Source organism: Triticum urartu, chromosome 7A (assembly GCF_056163025.1).
Source record: "Triticum urartu cultivar PI428250 chromosome 7A, HENAU_Tu73, whole genome shotgun sequence".
Classification (NCBI taxonomy): Eukaryota; Viridiplantae; Streptophyta; class Magnoliopsida; order Poales; family Poaceae; genus Triticum; species Triticum urartu.
In genome coordinates, this window is record NC_141879.1 from 107,270,554 (window position 1) to 107,290,753 (window position 20,200).

The 20,200-nt window shown below is 45.5% G+C and overlaps 1 protein-coding gene across 1 annotated transcript; it reads left to right on the forward strand.

The window, feature by feature from the left end:
• Nucleotides 1-16,380: 16,380 nt before the first annotated feature.
• LOC147958333 (uncharacterized) lies at nucleotides 16,381-17,239 on the forward strand. Its single transcript, XM_087532096.1, has 2 exons — nucleotides 16,381-16,464; nucleotides 16,547-17,239. The coding sequence occupies exons 1-2, from the start codon at nucleotides 16,381-16,383 to the stop codon at nucleotides 17,237-17,239; spliced, it is 777 nt and encodes a 258-aa protein (XP_087388222.1).
• Nucleotides 17,240-20,200: the final 2,961 nt, after the last annotated feature.

Below are 20,200 nucleotides of genomic sequence, written 5' to 3' on the forward strand. Positions count from 1 at the left end.
TGTAGTTGAGTATTACTGTTTGCACAACACAAATAAGAAGAGCTTGATTACTCTAATTGTGGCACTCCTTGAACTCAACCTGCAGCTCCACTCGGATGAGGCCTGCCTGGACTTCCATTATTCAATTCATGCACCTTTTTGGCAGTTCACCGGAAATGAAGCAAAGATTGGATCATTCAGCTATAGCAAGAAGTACTTGCTCTCGTGAGCTGGCAGGTTCATTAGTAGTTGCACTAAAATTGAGGAACATTAAATTTGGTTGTCCTGCTCATGTAAGGTGCAACTATAATTTGCTAATCCCTTTGTGCAGTTCCACTAAAATAAAGTGCCATTATGGTGATAGTGATGGCTCATCTTGCAAAGGCGAATACAATATTGCACGAGATTACCAGGAGAATTTGACAGAGATTTTGGAAATTCCAATCACCATTTTGTGCAGTTCCAACAAAATTGAGAGATGTTGCCCACGTGATATTTTAGTTGAACTGCACAAGACACTCATTCCAGAAAAGAGGGTTTTGTGCAGTTCACCAAAAGGTCACAATAGCAACAGTAAACAGTTGCTGGTCAATAAGAATATACGAAACATACATGAAATGAAAAGAAGCATCTTAATTATGTTCATGGCTATCATGCAAGGACAGTAGAAATTTTAAAACGTCAGCAATGCATCATGTTACCGGAAGCATTACGATCAACAATGACATTCGTCAAATATGGGATTACTTTAATGGTGGCATTGCTTGTTTACCAGATACAGTAAATCAACAACAGCTAAAGAGTTGGTTTAAGGGCATGGGACCGTGGGGACACCAGGACACTCAGCAGCGTAAAGGAGCAACTTACTTATCATACTGGGGAAAACAGCAGGAGTACCATTTGTAACACAGTTTAATTGCATCATATCACTGGAGGCATTAGATTAACAATAACACTGGTTAGACATGTCCCTAAGGTAACAGTGTGATCGCTTCATTTTACATGTGCCCTTACCTTAACAACAGCAAAAGGTTGGTATAAGGACATGCGAAAGTGGATGCATCAGCACAATGTACCTACAAGGAGGCATAAAGTGGTGATGCCGAGTTTGTTCATTCTCTGTGAGGGCAGCAAATCTAATCCTATAGACCTTTTACTATGTGAGGGGAGCAAATCTAATCCTGGAGAAATTTTACTATGTGAGGGCAACAAATCTAATCCTGGAGACATTTTACTATGTGAGGGCAGCAAATCTAATCCTGGAGACCTTTTACTATGTGAGGGTAGCAAATCTAATCCTGGAGACCTTTTACTATGTGAGGGGAGCAAATCTAATCCTGGAGACCTTTTACAATGTGAGGGCAGCAATTCTAATCCCGGAGACCTTTTACTATGTGAGGGCAGAAAATCTAATCCTGGAGACCTTTTACTATGTGAGGGAAGCAATTCTAATCCTGGAAACCTTTTACTATGTGAGGGCAACAAATCTAATCCTGGATATACTCTGTTGATTTGTCCACCAACCGCCACTTTCTATCCTTTTTTCAACCAATAATAGATCTATTCCTTATCCAGTTTGTATTGCGTTTTCCCATTATTTTCCTTTTCAACCAAGAGACAGATCGGGTATCCGGTCTCTACTACTTTCACCATATTGTTTCCTCCTTGAATCAATTCCTAGATTCATGCTACAACTTTCCCCCTTTCTTCGTTGTTTGAACCAATTCCTAGATTCGAATGCATGAAGTAGATTTACCTCTAATAATAATAAAAAATTAGGTCGCTTTGGAAGAGCTCATGGGAGTAGAAAAAGATGCACATGCAGACACGTGGGGAGCTGGGGCAGTAGAGCAAGGCCGCTTTCGAAGAACTTATACTTGAGGGTCATCGGGATGTCAGCAGCGGCAGGTCAGATCTGCGCACAATACGGCAGGGAGGAAGAAGGGTTGGACGACCTCCCGAGCCGGCGCTGTGTCGGAGAGAACGGCACGGGCAGAGGATCAGGCCCCTCCGGCAGCTGTGGGTTTCCTCCCTCGCCGGCGATGACCGCGTGAACGATGCACCTAGTCCTACACACACCAGCCATAGGGATCCGACCGGATCTGTGACCAGCGGTGAGTAGAGAGAAAATGTCGCTACCGCTGTCTTGTTTAGATCTGGAGAGGATGAGAGAATAAAGAGAGCAACCCTAGTAAAGCAAGCGCTCAGGCCCCAGCGTACATATATAGTGGAGTGATTATCTTTTTCTCTCCACAACAAGCGTTTCAATTTGTGTACGTGGCATTAAAGAAAGAAACTCTCTATTTAAGGTGAGTAACTGTACGACTCCTACTTACTACTACTACTACCTCCGTCCTGGTTTATAGGTCACCTTTGTAGTTCGTGCCAAATTTTTACCAAATATTTAGCTAACAAAATATTAATGCATGTCACATCCCTAGTTCTGGTATGATCTAGACTAGCTGGTCATGTGTGCATCATGTTTAAATTTCAACGAATTTGAAATGGGGACATGTGAAAGCCTCAGAAATCATTTATGAAAATGACCAAGATAAAAATTGCTTCAAATAGGTCCAAGAAAATGTTCGTGTTCTTTCTGAAAATATTGGCCAGAGGTAAAATTCAAACCAATATTTTTAGGAGCTCATAAATATTTATTTTGGACATTTGAGCTAATCCAATAATTATTTGCATTGGAGTTATATTTTTTATATATTAAATATAACTCCAATAATTCTGAAAGTTTCTAAGTGGCTTTGACTACTTTTTAAAAGGCCACATAATAATTTTCAGAAGTTTATGAAATGATCTGGTATTTAAATAAAATCAAAACGGATTGAAGAAAATAGAAAACTTAAATAATTAGAAAGAAAGAGAGAGAGAGAGAGAGAGAGAGAGAGGGAGAGAGAGAGAGAGAGAGAGAGAGAGGGAGAGAGAGAGAGAGAGAAGCCCACCTGGGCCACTTACCTGGCACCTACCGCAGCCCACCGGCCGGCCCAGCCCAGCCCCCTGCCAGTCACGCCTAACTTCAGGCCAGTGGGCACGAGGGCGTGTGCCCGCGGCACGCCAGCACACGCACGACCACCGACGGCCACCTCCTGCTTGCCGCTTCGCCCTGGCCTTCTCTGGCATCGCCACACACCCCCAGGCCCCTCTTAGTCTCTCTCGTGCCTTCCCCCTCCTCTGGCTCCCTCTCCCCCTCCCACCGAGCGAGTTCGTCATCACCGCCGCTCGCTGCTGCTGCGGCCACAGCCACCGCCTCACCTCCCCGACGCATCCCAAAGCTCTGCCTCGACCTACTCTTCCTCCTCACCGCGCCAAGTGAGCCGGGAAGCCCTACAACATCCTCACCACCCTCGTCTCCGTCCTCGGCCGCCGTGAACCTTCACCGAGAACGCTGACCATCCCCTCGTATCCTCTGTGACCTCCACTTCATTTCCCCTCTCCCCGTTTTCTCTCCTCCATGTCGTAGCACCATTCCCCGCCGTGACCGAAGCTTGCCGCCGCGGCCTAAGATCGAACAGGGTATGCCCGTGCACCGCATCGAGCTCCTGGTGAACCCAGGATGCTGCCTAGGCCTTTACTTTGCTCGCCCATGTCCTGCAACGCCGGTTCCGTCGAGGTGCGACTCCGGCCGCCGCCTACCGTTGTTGAAGTCAACGCTTCGGGACACCCCAGCTCCTCCCGCTTACTCCATTGGATGCGCGTGAACGCTAGCTCGCAGTAGAGCCAAACCCCAATGCGAACCACCTTCTGTAGCACCGTCCCGCGCGACTCCGGCAAGCCCCCGCCATTGCTGTGGTCGCCGGCGTCAACTGCTGACATGGCACCGGTTTAATTAGCGCTAATGACCCTACTAAACACCCCTAGAGCCACTGCCATGTGGGCCCCTATGCCTGTTTAGGTTAGACTAATTTCCTGTTTAGATTAGTGATAACCCCGTGGCCCCACGTGTGGGCTTTGACTTTGACCTAGTCAGCACTGACTGGACCCACCTGTCTGTGACTCTAGCCAGCGTTGTGTCACTGACCTACGGGTCCCACCTGTCAGGTTTGACCCGAAGCAGTCATGTTGACTTGCTGATATCACACTGGCGTAATGCTGATTTAGTAATCACTTTTCTGGATTTTAAATAAATCTAAATGATTTATTTATTTCAGAAAATAGTTAAAACTTCTAAAAATAATAGAAATTCAACCGTAGCTCAGAATGAAATAAGTTATATATGAAAAATTATCAGAAAAATCCAATCTATCTATCTGTACTGGTTTCATGCATGTTTAAACAACTTAACCTCACTGTTTAGTTCAAAACATGATAATGCACTATTTTAATTCATAGTTTGAGTTTGGGGTTGAACCTTTGGTTTAAAATGACTCAAACCCATCTGGTCTTAGTTGCATTAGCTAAACCACATCATATTGCCATGTCATGATCATGCATCATATTGTGCATTGCATTGATTGTGTTCTTCCTTGTTTGCCGGTAATTGTCCCCTCTCAGTAGACGATGTTTCGATGATGAGATCGATGACACCGATGTAGAACTATACTATCTTCACAAGTGCTAGGCAAGAAAAATCCCTTGTTCATTCCGATACAATCCCACTCTCTTGCTCCTGCTCTTTTTTATTGCATTAGGACAACAACGTTTCAACAGTTGCATGTTGAAGTAGTTGAACCCCTTTCCTCTGCATGACCTGTCATTGCCATAGTAAATAGATGAAACCCACTAGCATGAGTATGAGTTGTTTGAGCCCTGATGTGCCTACTCATTCAAGCTTGTTTGTCATGCCTGCTACTTCTTAGAGTTGAGTCAGGTCTGATTCATCGGGGATGAATTGGAATGTGGTGAACATGTCCTACTATTGAGAGCTATGTGTGTGAACACGATTTGGTAAAGGTAGCGGTGAGAGGCCATGTAGGAGTACATGGTGGGCTGTCTCATTGTAGCCGTCCTCAGGAACTGAGTTCTGTGTTTGTGATCCATGAACAGTTACTACCACGCATTGGAATGATTAAGTGCCCCTCTCAACTTAATAATCAACCTGATCTCTGTCCAGGAGTTGCAACTAGTTTCTGGTGTTTGTAGGTTGTGTTAGTAGTCTACCAAGTGGCACCCGGTACAGGAGGGCTTGGGACAGACTAGGCACCGTGGCACAGTGTACCAAGTGTAGATCCATCTGGCGAGGTGGGCTTGGGAACCTTGCACACATCGTTTGGGGCCATGAGCGACACCTCGGCTAGATCTCCTTGCGGATGGAACCCGAATACGCGACAAACCTGGACTAGAGACTTGTGTGGTTAATCAGGTCGTGGCCGACTCCCTCGCCAGGCTTCAGCTTGAAGGTTGCCGAGATACATGACGTGTACATGGTGGTAAGTGGTGAGAGCGTGTGTGATGAAGTACACTCCTAGAGTGTTATAAATGATCTATTCAAATAGCTGCGTCCGCGGTAAAGGACTTCTGGGTTGCCTGTACAATCCATCGACAAGTGAAAGTGGACACTCTAAAATGCGCAAGATAAGCATGAGTGTTATGGATAGCGTTCTCATAGGGAGACGGGAGTGGATCCATAGTGGAGTATTGATATGGTGAATATGTGGACTCGTGTGCGCCACCTCAAAGAGTTACTCGCAGTCATAGTTCAGGATAGCCACCGTGTCAAAGCTGGCTTGCTGTAGTTAAACTCCACCACCCCCTTTGTTGATACTGATGCATATGTAGCTAGATCTAATGTAAGTCTTGCTGGGTACATTTGTACTCACGTTTGCTTAATTTATGTTTTTCCAGAGAACTCCAGTCTCACTAGTACTTCCGCGTGGACTTTGACGTTTAGCTTGTTACCTCAGCTACGATCTTGTACCCTTGGGAGGGTCTTGTAGATAGTTAGGCGTCTCAACCTTTTTCATTTGTAGTTGTCTTTACTCAGACATATTTATGCTCCCGCTTGTTGCTTGTATGCTCTGTATGTTGGGTCATGAGACCCATGTTTGTAAAACTTGGCTCTTTGGAGCCTAATGAATAAATACTTGAGTCATAGAGTTATGTTGTGATGCCATGTTGTGTTTGCAGATATCGAGCATATTGTGTGTATGTTATTGAAATTCTTGGTATGTGTGGGACCTGACAACCTAGTTGTTTATCCTTGGTAGCCTCTCTTACCGGGAAATGTCTCCTAGTGCTTCCACCGAGCCATGGTAGCTTGCTACTACTCCGGAAGACTTAGGCTGGCTGGCATGTGTCCTTCTTCGTTCCTGTGTCTGTCCCTTCGGGGAAATGTCACGCGGTGTCTACCGGAGCCCTGTTAGCCCAGCTGCTACAGCCCGGATTCACTCCCTGATAACCCACACGTTCGTTGCTGGGTCATGTATGCCTGTCCCTATAAGTTAGTCCCACTTTGGGTTCACGACTAGCCATGTCGGCCCGGGTTCTCTATCATATGGATTCTAGCGACACTATCATATACGTGAGCCAAACGGTGCGAACGGTCCCGGGCCAGGTAAGGTGGCACCCGTGGGGATACCGTGCGTGAGGCCGCAAAGTGATATGATGTGTTAGATGCTAGGTTAGTGTGACTTAGGATCGGGGTCCTGACAGCTTTGGTATTAGAGCCTGACTGCCTGTTTGATTACCAAGCCAAACTGATCGAAGTTGAGTCTAGAAATGCTTTAGTTATATAAGGGAATTGATTATGGAAGGGAACGTAAGGCTCTTTTTACTCCTTTACCTTATGACCTTCTGATCTGAGTCATCCTCTTCTCTTCTACAGGGATTAAGAACTAGGCTTCTCATCTTTCCATCAGGATCACGTGTTACTAATCCGTAGACTTATAGGATTGATGGTTTCAAGCCTCAGCTCAGTTCCTACTACTTTCGTGTGTTCATAGCTGGCCTCAGAACCTTGATATCGTGTTGTTGAGTGGTTATGCCACCATCTTGCAGGATGTCTCAAATCTTTCTTGAGCATTTATAGCCGTTATGCTGTCCGAGTCATCCCAGGTTTCTAAATAGTCTGATGCATTTGCAAATCCCTTCCTTCCGTTCCCGATGTTCCTTTGGGCCAGATTAACCACACTAACCGGTGTGTTGAGGTACTCCATTGCCTCGACGTATATGTTGAAGCTATTGTTATGACCCTAGGTGTCTTAGAGGATCACCTAGTAATCTAGCCATGTTTTGTGTTCCCAGTGTGATGATTCTGGCCGTCACTTTCGAAAGCATTCCGTGATGCCATTTAGTTAGTAGGCATTCTATTTCTGGGTTCTTGAACCCGAGATTCACTCTACTCATTCATGTTGATAGTGCTTGTCAGTTCCTATAGGATATTAGTAACCTTTGCGTTAGTCCTCGAGGTTCGTGGTACTTTCCACTTCCCAATACCATGAACTACTTATGGCAGAAGTTCCTTGTTGAACCAAAAGATAACAACCAGAGTGCTCTTGATGAGTTCTCGATTCTATGTTGTGACTCTGCCAGTTCTACCTTTCTGCATGGGTTATCCGGAAGAAATATGTTGAACTCGTTCGACATGCTAATCTATGCACCCACAACTCAGAAAATCGTATGTTCCTCTGAGTTGTCCCTCTTTAGTTGTTTTCTGACCTTTGCCTATCAATTGATAGTCAAGCTTATGTGTGCATTCGTTCATCGATGCCTATTATTCTTGTGGTCCGTCAAGACATTCTATTCCGGAATGACTAGGAGAAACAATCTCCAGTACCTCGTCCATCTTTGGGATTGGGTCAAAGCAGTTTTATTCTGCAGATCAAAATGCCAATCCTGCTTTTGTTCTGTTCTACCCTGGAGTATTACCCTATTTATGTCAAGAAAGTCATAGGAATTGCACACCATCTTATGAATTCTTGGTGCAATGATACTTCTCACCATCATCGTTCATTCTTCGGTCCACATGTTGTTGCAACCGAAATGTTGACAAGTGCATCGTGATGTGTGAAATCAATACCCCTAGCAACCGTGTTGCTTGGTAGTTAATGGATAATTCTCTCATTCTAAGCGTGCTGGTTATGGAATCATCATCCTAAGATTGATCATGCTACCTAGTCCATATTTCTGGTGCACACTTTGATCAATGAATTAGGACTGTGCCAATCCCTCGCTTATTTGATCATATCATCTTTCCCTGAAAAACAGGATTATTCCCGAGCTTAATAACATATCGGTGGTTCGTGATTTTCCGAATATCTTCTCGGAAGTACTACCAGGTGGACACCTAACCGCTATGTTGAGCTTGTGATCAAGTTGGTTTCTTGTAAACCACCCATTCTCCAAGATTCTATGTTGGATACCCCGAACTAGTTGGTTGAGCTAAACAACAACTTGGAGAGTTGGAAGATCAAAGCTTTGTCTAACTTCGTTCATTTGAAAGGGATATCTTTTGTATATGTATGTTGAAGAAAGATGATATCTTCATCGATTGGTCCTCGTGATCAGTTGTTGGATCTATTTTCTTCTCAAAACTTTGATTTGAGTGTGGGCTATCCTCAAATCAAGTCAGAACCAACGATGTTCGTAATGTTGTCTTACCCATGGTTTTTCCTCGAGCATACACAATTATATCTTATTGGTCTGACCAATACTATTGCTATGTTCACATAGTTGTGGAATTCCATCTATATGGAAACCTGGATGAATTGTTGTTGAGCCATCGACAACATCCTATCTTCTCCATGACTTTGTTGGACGTTAAGCTAGTGTTGGAAACATGTAAGCATTGCCTTCGTGTCCCGTTCATGAGGTATATGTTTGGTGTAAGAGTTTACTTTCTCCAAGTTCATGTGCATCAGGTGCAAGTTGCCGCCGTGAATTTGAGAGAGGTTTGTTTTGCTTCCTCTGGAATCATCCCAAGTCAGTCATGCATATGTGCGAAGTATTCTGTGGTCTGGAGACTTGCAACTTTCATTCTATATGTATTCCTAGCACACCAAGCCACTGATTGAATTGTTCAAGCAGAAGAAGTTCCTTCTTAAGAGCATGCCTTATGCAAGGACTTTGATATCCTCAATGATGGTCCCCACCTAAACTCGATAGTGTTTTATTATAAGACTACTATGTGGTCATTCTTGTCTTGGACAGCACGGTCACATGTATGTAGCAGAACCAACTCATGTTTTGGAGCTTGCTATCATAGTTCTTTTCCCGAGAGTCTCGCAGTGTCATCTCTTCGGTTTGTGTGCAAACTTTCTTTTCAGACATGCTGAGTCTGAAGTATCCTATCACCAAGCAGATCTAAATCTCAGGCATATATGATGGTTGGAACATTCCCAACATTTGCATTTTGTCCCCAGCTTGCACCGCCATTGTGCTAGTTTCCCATGGGGTGCCTTTCTCAGCAATTCCTGTCCAGGATCATTTTCAAAAGTGTACTTACCATGGGTCCCATCCATTTCCGATGATAAGAAAAATCATCTATTGCGTTGTCTTCAACAAGGTAGTCCACATCATCTATTCTAGTCTGAGTATGCCATCCTTTCGTACTTCTTCAAACGGCCGATTGCAAGTTTCCCTAGCTTGGTATAGAGAGTTTCAATGATCTCTATATCAAAAGTAATCCTTTCTGCCACTTTAGGGAATATTTCTACGAGTCACCTCTTCCAAGGTGCCCCGTAAGGAATCATGGCAATCACCTCCTCGCTACTTTGAAATCTATACACCATCTTTTCAAGTGTGGAATTCCTGTCTACCAAATTAAACCTTCGTCATCAAATCCTTACCATCATCTCTGATGTGTGCTTTGTGTGTTAGTTCGAGAGATGTTTCAATGTCTCACTCCAGGAGTTGATCCTGAGTTGCTCGATCTTCACAAAGATCGATTTTTCTGGAGCTTTCCCTTTCTTCTCGTTGTCATGTTGGATGGAGTTCTCAGAGCAAGACGCTGAGACAAAGATGATGATCGAATCAACGTTCTTATGAGGTGCAACTTGGATCATGAAGTTTGTGAGATTTAGTGTCCCCTCTGTCTTCTTACCTCGCGTCTTGAATCTTGGGACGAGATTCTTCTTTAGTGGGGGTGAGTTATCACATCCCTAGTTTTGGTTTGATATAGACTAGCTGGTCATGTGTGCATCATTTTTAAATTTCAATGAATTTGAAATGGGGACATGTGAAAGCCTCGGAAAACATTTCTGAAAATGACCAAGATAAAAATTGCTTCAAATAGGTCCAAGAAAATGTTCATGTTCTTTCTGAAAATATTGGCCAGAGGTAGAATTCAAACCAATATTTTTAGGAGCTCATAAATATTTATTTTGGACATTTGAGCTAATCCAATAATTATTTGCTTTGGAGTTATATTTGTTATATATTAAATATAACTCCAATAACTCTGAAAGTTTGTAAGTGGCTTTGACTACTTTTTAAAGGCCACATAATAATTTTCAGAAGTTTATGAAATGATCTGGTATTTAAATAAAATCAAAACGGATTGCAGAAAATAGAAAACTTAAATAATTAGAAAGAAAGAGAGAGAGAGAGAGAGAGAGAGAGAGAGCGAGAGAGAATCCCACCTGGGCCACTTACCTGGCACCTACCGCATCCCACCGGCCGGCCCAGCCCAGCCCCCTGCCAGTCACGCCTAACTTTGTGCCAGTGGGCACGAGGGCGTGTGCCCGCGGCACGCCAGCACGCGCACGGCCACCAACGGCCACCTCCTGCTTGCCGCTTCCGCTGGCCTTCTCTGGCATCGCCACACGCCCCCAGGCCCCTCTCACTCTCTCCCTTGCCTTTCCCCTCTCTGGCTCCCTCTCCCCCTCCCACCGAGCGAGTTCATCGCCGCCGCTCACTGCAGCTGCGGCCACAGACACCGCCTCACCTCCCAGACGCATCCCAAAGCTCTGCATTGACGCCGGGAAGCCCTGCAGCATCCTCACCACCCTCGTCTCCGTCCTCGGCCGCCATGGACCATCTCCATCGATTTGCTGACCATCCCCTCGTATCCTCTATGAGCTCCACTGCATTTCCCCTCTCTTCGTTTGCTCTCCTCCATGCCGTAGCACCGTTCCCCGCCGTGACCGAAGCTCGCCGTCGCATGGCCTTGTCGCCGCCGCAGCCTGAGGTCGAACGGGTCGCCCCCGTGCACCACATCAAGCTCCTGGTGAACACAGGAGGCTGCCCAGGCCTTTACTTTGCTCGCCCACGTCCTGCAACGCCGGTTCCGTCGAGGTGCGACTCCGTCCGCGGCCTGCCGTTGTTGTAGTCAACGTGTCGGGCCACCCCAGCTCCTCCCACTTGCTCCATTGGATGCCTGCGGACGCTACCTCGCAGTAGAGCCAAACCCCGCCGTGAACCACCTTCTGTAGCGCCGTCCCGAGCGACTCCGGCGAGCCCCCACCGTTGTTGTGGTCGCGGTCGTCAACTGCTGGCGTGGCGCCGGTTTAATTAGCACTAATGACCCTACTAAACACCCCTAGAGCCACTGACATGTGGGCCCCTGTGCCTGTTTAGGTTAGATTAATTTTCTGTTTAGATTAGTGATAAGCCCGTGGCCCCTCGTGTCGGCTTTGACTTTGACCTAATCAGCGCTGACTGGGCCCACCTGTCTGTGACTCTAGCCAGCGCTGTGTCACTGACCTACGGGTCCCACCTGTCAGGTTTGACCCAGAGTAGTCCTGTTGACTTGCTGACGTCACACCAGCATAATGCTGATGCAGTAATCACTTCTCTGGATTTTAAATAAATCTAAACGATTTATTTAATTTAGAAAATAGTTAAAACTTCTAAAAATCACAGAAATTCAACCGTAGCTCAGAATGAAATAAGTTATATATGAAAAATTATCAGAAAAATCCAATCTATCTATCTGTACTTGTTTCATGCATGTTTAAACAACTTAACCTCGCCGTTTAGTTCAAAAACATGATAATGCAATATTTGAATTCATAGTTTGAGTTTGGGGTTGAACCTTTGGTTTAAAATGACTCAAACCCATCTGGTCTTAGTTGCATTAGCTCAACCACAGCATATTGCAATGTCATGATCATGCATAATATTGTGCATTGCATTGATTGTGTTCTACCTTGTTTCCCAGTAATTGTCCCCTCTAAGTAGACGACGTTCCAACGATGAGATCGATGACACCGATGAAGAACTATACTATCTTCAGAAGTGCTAGGGAAGCAAAACCCCTTGTTCATTCCGATACAATCCCACTCTCTCGCTCAAGCTCTCTTTTACTACATTAGGACAACAACATTTCAACTATTACATGCTGCGGTAGTTGAACCCCTTTCCTCTGCATGACCTGTCATTGCCATAGTAAATAGATGAAACCCACTAGCATGAGTATGAGTTGTTTGAGCCCTGATGTGCCTACTCATTCTTGCTTGTTTGTCATGCCTGCTACTTCTTAGAGTTGAGTCAGGTCTGATTCATCAGGGATGAATTGGAATGTGGTGAACATGTCCTACTATTGAGAGCTATGTGTGTGAACACGATTTGGTAAAGGTAGCGGTGAGAGGCCATGTAGGAGTACATGGTGGGCTGTCTCATTGCAGCCGTCCTCAGGAACCGAGTTCTGTGTTTGTGATCCATGAACAGTTACTACCACGCATTGGAATGCTTAAGTGCCCCTCTCAACTTAATAATCAACCTGATCTCTGTCCAGGAGTTGCAACTAGTTTCTGGTGTTTGTAGGTTGTGTTAGTAGTCTACCAAGTGGCACCCGGTACAGGAGGGCTTGGGACAGACTAGGCACCGTGGCACAGTGTACCAAGTGTAGATCCATCTGTCGAGGTGGGCTTGGGAACCCTGCACACATCGTTTGGGGCCACGAGCGACACCTCGGCTAGATATCCTTGCGGATGGAACCCGAATACGCGACAAACCTGGACTAGAGACTTGTGTGGTTAGTCAGGTCGTGGCCGACTCCCTCGCCAGGCTTCAGCTTGAAGGTTGCCGAGATACATGACGTGTACATGGTGGTAAGTGGTGAGAGGGTGTGTGATGAAGTACACTCCTATAGTGTTATAAATGATCTATTCAAATAGCCGCGTCCGCGGTAAAGGACTTCTGGATTGCCTGTAGAATTCATCGACAAGTGAAAGTGGACACTCTAAAATGCGCAAGATAAGCATGAGTGCTATGGATAGCATTCTCGTAGGGAGACGGGAGCGGATCCATAGTGGAGTATTGATATGGTGAATATGTGGACTCATGTGCGCCACCTCAAAGAGTTACTCGCAGTCATAGTTCAGGATAGCCACCGAGTCAAAGCTAGCTTGTTGGGTACATTTGTACTCACGTTTGCTTAATTTATGTTTTTGCAGAGATACTTCAGTCTCACTAGTAGTTCTGCGTGGACTTCGACGTTTAGCTTGTTACCTCAGCTACGATCTTGTATCCTTGGGAGGGTCTTGTAGATAGTCAGGCTTCTCAACCTTTTTCATTTGTAGTTGTCTGTACTTAGACATATTTATGCTTCCTCTTGTTGCTTGTATGCTATGTATGTTGGGTCATGAGACCCATGTTTGTAATACTTGGCTCTTCGGAGCCTAATGAATAAATACTTGAGTTATAGAGTTATGTTGTGATGCCATGTTGTGTTTGCACATATCGAGCATATTGCGTGTATGTTATTGAAATGCTTGGTATGTGTGGGATCCGACAACGTAGTTGTTTATCCTTGGTAGCCTCTCTTACCGGGAAATGTCTCCTAGTGCTTCCACTGAGCCATGGTAGCTTGCTACAGCTTCAGAATACTTAGGCTGGCCGGCATGTGTCCTTCTTCGTGCATGTGTCTGTCCCTTGGGGCAAATGTCACGCGGTGTCTACCGGAGTCCTGTTAGCCCAGCTGCTACAGCCCGGATTCACTCACTGATGACCGACATGTTCGTTGTTGGGTCATGTATGCATGTCCCTGTAAGTTAGTGCCACTTTGGGTTCACGACTAGCCATGTTGGCCTGGGTTCTCTGTCATATGGATGCTAGCGACACTATCATATACGTGAGCCAAAAGACGCAAACGGTCCCGGGCGAGGTAAGGTGGCACCCGTGGGGATACCGTGCGTGAGGCCGCAAAGTGATATGATGTGTTACATGCTAGGTCGGTGTGACTTAGGGTCGGGGTCCTGACAATGCATGTCAACAAAAATTATATCGTTGGATTCATATTTCAACATAGTTATCAATGATATAATTTTTGGTAACATGCATGAACGTTTTGTTAGTTCAATTCATAGTCAAAATTTGGCACAATATACAACGGGGACCAATAAACTAGGACAGAGGTAGTAGTAGTACTCGTATTGTTCACTTGTGCTCCCTGGCCCTCCTTTCATTGACCAACCCCACAGGTGAATAAACATACAGTACTAGTATTTATATAGAACGAACAAGGTCGAACTATTTTCGCTTAGTTAAAAGTTGAGGGCGGGGCTTTTCCCGGGCAGTACGCGCGGCAGTTTTCGCGTAGGCGGTTTGACAGAGAGGCGAGGAGGGTGAGGGAGTAGTGGATTCAACTTACTTACTTCTAGGAAGGTCGGGCTGTCCGATTTGACGGCGCGTTACTGCTGGATAGACTTGTGATATGACTACTCAGTATAGTCATGAATTACTGGCGGTACGACCGGGGTGATGCCCCCCTTCCGTTCCGCACTCTAATCTGGTGCATGACACGTCGACCCAGATGCTGGCTCTCCCACATGTCGGCGAAGTACGTAGGAGGAGTGGGAACCACGGCAGAGGAGTGTGAACCACGGTAGCCCAGTGAATCAGCAGTAGAAAAAAATGTGTTGATATGGCCATAAAAACAATGTGCTACGGTCCAGACTGTAGCATTTACAATACTACTCCTCTTTGTTTGGATCCCTGAGTTAGAGCTAGTTTGGGTTGAAATAGCCTCAAGTTATCCAAACAGGAGGGGTTAGTTTGAGTTAATTTGCTCTAACCCAGCTAAATAAACTGGGGACTAGGGACTTTTTAGTTGGGACTAGAAAAAGTCCTAGGACTTATGAAACAAACAGGGCCTCAAGCACCTATGGAGGTGACTGCCGCTCGCGTCTATCGCATGTCAGGAGATGTTCCCGTCAACGACGAGGTGCCTATGGTGCCTATTGTACACCGCGACCAAGGCGAAGTGGAAAACGAGAGAACTACATATTTATTTACGGTGTAGATTCACTCATTTTGCTCCATATGTACTCCGTCTCGGTGTAGTCTAGTCACTTGTTGAAATCTCTAGAAAGGAAACTACTCCTTTCTGGTTTACAGGGCTATACTAGCAAGTAATAGTGGGCTCAGATAGGAATTTTGTCTCATGTAAGAGCCTGGCTATATGCGTGCTCCAAGGTTCGAAACTGCCATGTTCGGGTTGCGCTTGGCTGTTCGCCTCTTCGAGAAGAACAATGATGTTACTACTGCTTCTTCTACATTATCGAATCCATTGCTGCATGTCCATCCACCATAAGCGGGAGGGATAGCTTGTTGTAGTACTACTATAAGCAAAAGCCTATCCTCCTCTGCGAGCCATCGCGCGCATGGGTGAGGGAGAAGGCAAGTAGTAAAATCAAGCTTCTCCTCGTTGTATGAGTTGACATACCCGTAGTGTACAATACTCCATTTGTTGCAACCTCTAACATACCCCACCACAAATTAAAATATATATTCTTGTCTTTACCAGATGAGCGTGCAAACTACAATCACCAGGATGACAGGTTGGGCCAAAAGATAATTTTAATAAAAAAAGCATGGAGCCGACCCCAATGATTTTAAAGCTTACAAGCATGGTACATGCTATCCTAGACTACTCTACACCTGAAACTGCCACACAAGCGTCCGGGCTGCGCTTGGCTCTTCGCCTCTTTGGGAAGTCACACAATGTTAGAGTACTATTGCAGTGGAGGAGTACTACAGTATGCTTCTGGCCATCTGACACCGATTGAACTGCTACAAGTCCACCGCGTGCGGGAGGGAGAGCGTGTAGTGAACGAAAGCTTCTCCTACTCCTTCCAGCCACCACGCTCATGGGTGAGGGAGGGACGCATCTTCATTGACTTACTGCTCCTGCCTTTGCTTGTATGTCAGGTGGGCCCAACAGGAGGGTGGCCCACCTGTCATGCAACCAAAGGCAGGTGTGGTTAAGGCGAGAGGGCGTTGTAGTAATCAAACTTCTCGGTCTTGTACGAGTTGATGCGACACATCAAAGCACCGCACTCGATATATTTCAATAATTTGCCTTTACGATGCATTAATTACAACGCATGCATGCATGCCGTGACTCTCCTTTTGATACTTGCATGTGTTGATTTATTGCACCTTGAAATAGTATGAATATGTGATGGTAAAGCTTTGTAATGCCCCGGCCCTAATAAAGAGAGAGATGGTTGTGCACGAGGAGGGCGGAATTCTGAGGAGGGCGAGATCATGCAGACGGAATAGGACCCGACGATGGAGATCTCTATGGTCTCGACGGACCTCACCTTGCTCCACTGCCGCTTGTGCCTCCGCCACTTGAAGCCTCCAGTGTATGAGGTTCGAATACACCTCCTCCGTTCAGCTGACCGAGAAAGGTGCAGGTTTCTTGATTGATGTGTTGTTTCATTTATTTGTGCAGTGCAAGGGAGGGCACCTGGCCTGCGCGGACTACCGCGTTGAGCGCCTCGGGAACCAGCAGCAGTGCCAGAAGTGCGAGCATGGCGGTGGCTTCGACGTGCGGAACACGGCGGTGGACGCCGTCCTCTCCTCGGTGAGGGTGGAGTGCCCACACGAAGCTGTGGGCTCTACGTTACTTACCACAAGCTCGCCGATCACCAAAGCGTGTGTCCACTCACGCCCTGCAAATGTCCGGTGCCCATCTATGGCTATGAAGGCCCGCTGCCGGCTCTCTCCCACCACATCAGCGTCATGCATCCCATGCCCGTGCACAGGATCTAGTACGGCAAGGTGCTCCAGCTACAAGTGCCACTGTCGGAGCCACGACTCTTGCTGTTCACGGAGGAGGACGGTTGCACATTTTTCTTGGTTAGTGGCATGCTCGACATCGGCGCGCCTATCACTGTGTCGGTCGTCTGCGTCAGAGCGGGGTGTCCCACTTCTGCACTATGTAGCCAAGCTGTGGGCGAACGGCCCGCCGGGGGAGCCCAAAGGCAGGACCGACGTTGTCAAGGTGGAAATGGAGGTGACAAGCAGCAAGGATCCCGGCGACGTCGTCGTGCACGAGCTAACCTTCTTCACAGTTCTGCCCAAGCTGCTGGCCGGGACTAAGCCGGTGTCCCTCCACATTCAGATTGACAAGCTCACGTCCTAAATGATTCTATAGTGCGTTCTGTTTATCTTAGTAATGTCCTAATATAGGGTTTAGCTCGGTCTACTTTAGCTTAATAGATGGTGGGCTTTGGTGGCGATGCAGCAATTACTTCGACATCAGATCAGCTGTTAAAGTAATTTCCAATAGTCGAACAGATATTTTGTGTCTGTTGGATATAAAGATCCTTTGGGTAAGAAGTATAACTGCTTATAAGAAGTAAGCATAATAGCTTATATGCTTCTTTGTTCAGGAAGTGTTGCATACTTGTGCGAGTTGACGCGACACATCAAAGTAGTACTACTAGTAGTACTCCCTCCGATCCTAATTTCTCTGCGCAGGAGGCTGGTCATAGTGGGAGTAACATAGGTAGTAACGTAGATGCCACATAAGCAAAAATGATGAGGTGGCAAGTAATTAATGAGCAGAGAGGCAAATAGAGAGTGGAGAGTAACTTAGACTAGTGTTATGCATATGACACTAGTCTAAGTTATTACCTTCATAATGTAAAGTAACATAATAATAGTATCATATATGGCTTCATTTATCTTGTCCTGGAAAGCGCTATGTTACAGTAACATATTATGTTACCACCTCTTATTAATTACTTGCCACATAAGCAGAATTTTCTCGAAGTGCGGTATGTTACTACTCCCTCCGTCTAGGTGTATAAGACTAGTCACAGTGGGGAGTAACTTAGAGTAGTAACATGCATATGTTACTAGTCTATGTTACTACCTCCGCAGTGGGTAGTAACATGTGTGTTGTGTCATGCATCACTTCATTTATTAGGTTCTAGACTCATCTTTTATTTATATGTGTATTGTAACTAGATATGTTACCACATGCCTCTCTTTCTTCATTAGTTACATGCCACATCATCTTTTTTGTCTAGATAAGTGTGATGTTACCATCTATGTTACTCCCACTTTGGGTAGTCTAAGTCATCTTAGGTTGTGCACCACGACCAAGGCGTAGGTAAAAACGAGAGAACTTAATGTCTTTTTGCTAATTAATAGCATTGCATGCAATGAACTAACCACTGCATGTCATGTTTGTTAGTCTCGAGTCATTAAAAGCATGCACGGCCCACATCTCTTATTGGTTGATACGTCATGAAACAAGAAATGAGAAGGGAGTTAATTACCGTGCCTAAATGTTTTGGGTTTATTTCGTTTTCGTAAGGTGACTTACACACCTAGCCGGAGGGAGTAGTTAAGTTACTCCCACTACGACTAGCCTAATATGTTACCATCACATAGCGCTTTCCAATGCAAAATGAGTCTACAAAGTAATAAATGAAGACATGTAGTACTATGTGAAAGTGCGTTATATCGACTAGAGGGGGGTGAATAGGTGATTTTTATGAAAGTCTTCAAAACGTGGAAGTTATGAAGACAAACGATAGAAATAAACCTATTACCCTGCAGCGGAAGGTAGACTACACTAGGCAAGCCATAGTCAAGTATTCAATAGAGTGAAAGCACAATGACTAATAGCAGCAATGTAGTAAGGATCAGGTAGGAAGATATTGTGAAGCCACACAGAACACGCAGTCACTCAGTGAAGACAAAAGATAGTGCGAACATACAATGACTTCACAAGGAGTAACAGTAAGTAAAGGGAAGCGAAGATGAAACCAGTGACTCGCTGAAGACAATGATTTGTTGGAGCAGTTCCAGTTGCTATGACAACTGTACGTCTGGTTAGGGCGGCTAGGTATTTAAACCTTAGGACACACAGTCCCGGACACCCAGTCCTGAACACGCAGCTCAGGACACCCAGACCTCGCCCAATCACTCTGGTAAGTCTTCAAGGTAGACTCCCAAACCTTCACAGACTTCGTTCACCGGCAATCCACAATGTCTCTTGGATGCTCAGAACGCGATGCCTAACCGGCTGGAGGATGCACAGTCCTCAAGTGTAATAAGTCTTCAGATCACACAGACAAGAAGACTTAAGTGATGCCTAATTCTCTTTGGCTCTAGGTGGTTAGGGCTTTATCCTCGTAAGGAATTCTCTCTCAAAGGCTTCAAGGTGGGTTGCTCTCAAACGACAAAAGCCGTATTCTGAATCTGAGCAGCCAACCGTTTATGGTTGTAGGGGGTGAGCTATTTATAGCCACTTGGCAACCCGACCTGATTTGTCCGAAATGACCCTGGGTCACTAAGGAACTGACACGTGTTCGAACGGTCAGATTTCAAACTCACAGGGCAACTTTACTTGGGCTACAAGCAAAGCTGACTTGTCCGACTCTGGACAAGATTCGCTCTCAAAGTCTTCACTCGAAGACATAGGTTTTGTTTAAGCATCACTTCAGTCATTCTGACTGGTTCTCTTGGACCCCACTTAACAGTACGGTGGTTCCTATGACTCAACATAGAAGAAGGAGAACTACGAAAGATCTAAGTCTTCAAGCTCCATAGGCTTCATGTGGTGTCTTCTCTTTTCATAGTCTTCAATGTGAATATCTTCATATACCACCTTTGACTTCAATGTCTTCATACATTTTTAGGGGTCATCTCTGGTAGGAAAACCGAATCAATGAGGGACTTCTACCTGTGTTATCCTGCAATTCTCACAAACACATTAGTCCCTCAACTAGGTTTGTCATCAATACTCCTAAACCAACTAGGGGTGGCACTAGATGCACTTACAATCTCCCCCTTTTTGGTGATTGATGACAAACTAGTTGAAGTTTTCAACGGGGAATATAATCTGTGAAATTGTAAAGGATAAGGAATTGTCTTCATAAGTTGCAAGGGCTCCCCCTAAAGATGTGCATATAAGTAATTTGCTTTTGGAATGCAAATGCACATGGCAGGTTGTACTTGTGGAGATCCACTTCAACTTATGATGACAATCCACTATGCATGTGAAAGTATATGAAGATAATGACATGCATAATGGAAAATGGACGTCTGCAGAATGATCTAAGTGCGGAATTTATCGTCGGACACAAGG

Excerpts from the sequence above, each read along its gene's own strand:
- LOC147958333 (XM_087532096.1), top strand. The coding sequence starts at position 16,381 with ATGGAGATCTCTATGGTCTCGACGGACCTCACCTTGCTCCACTGCCGC. Across the intron at positions 16,465-16,546 it reads TGAAGCCTCCAGTGTATGAG|TGCAAGGGAGGGCACCTGGC; the intron begins GTTCGAATACAC and ends TTATTTGTGCAG.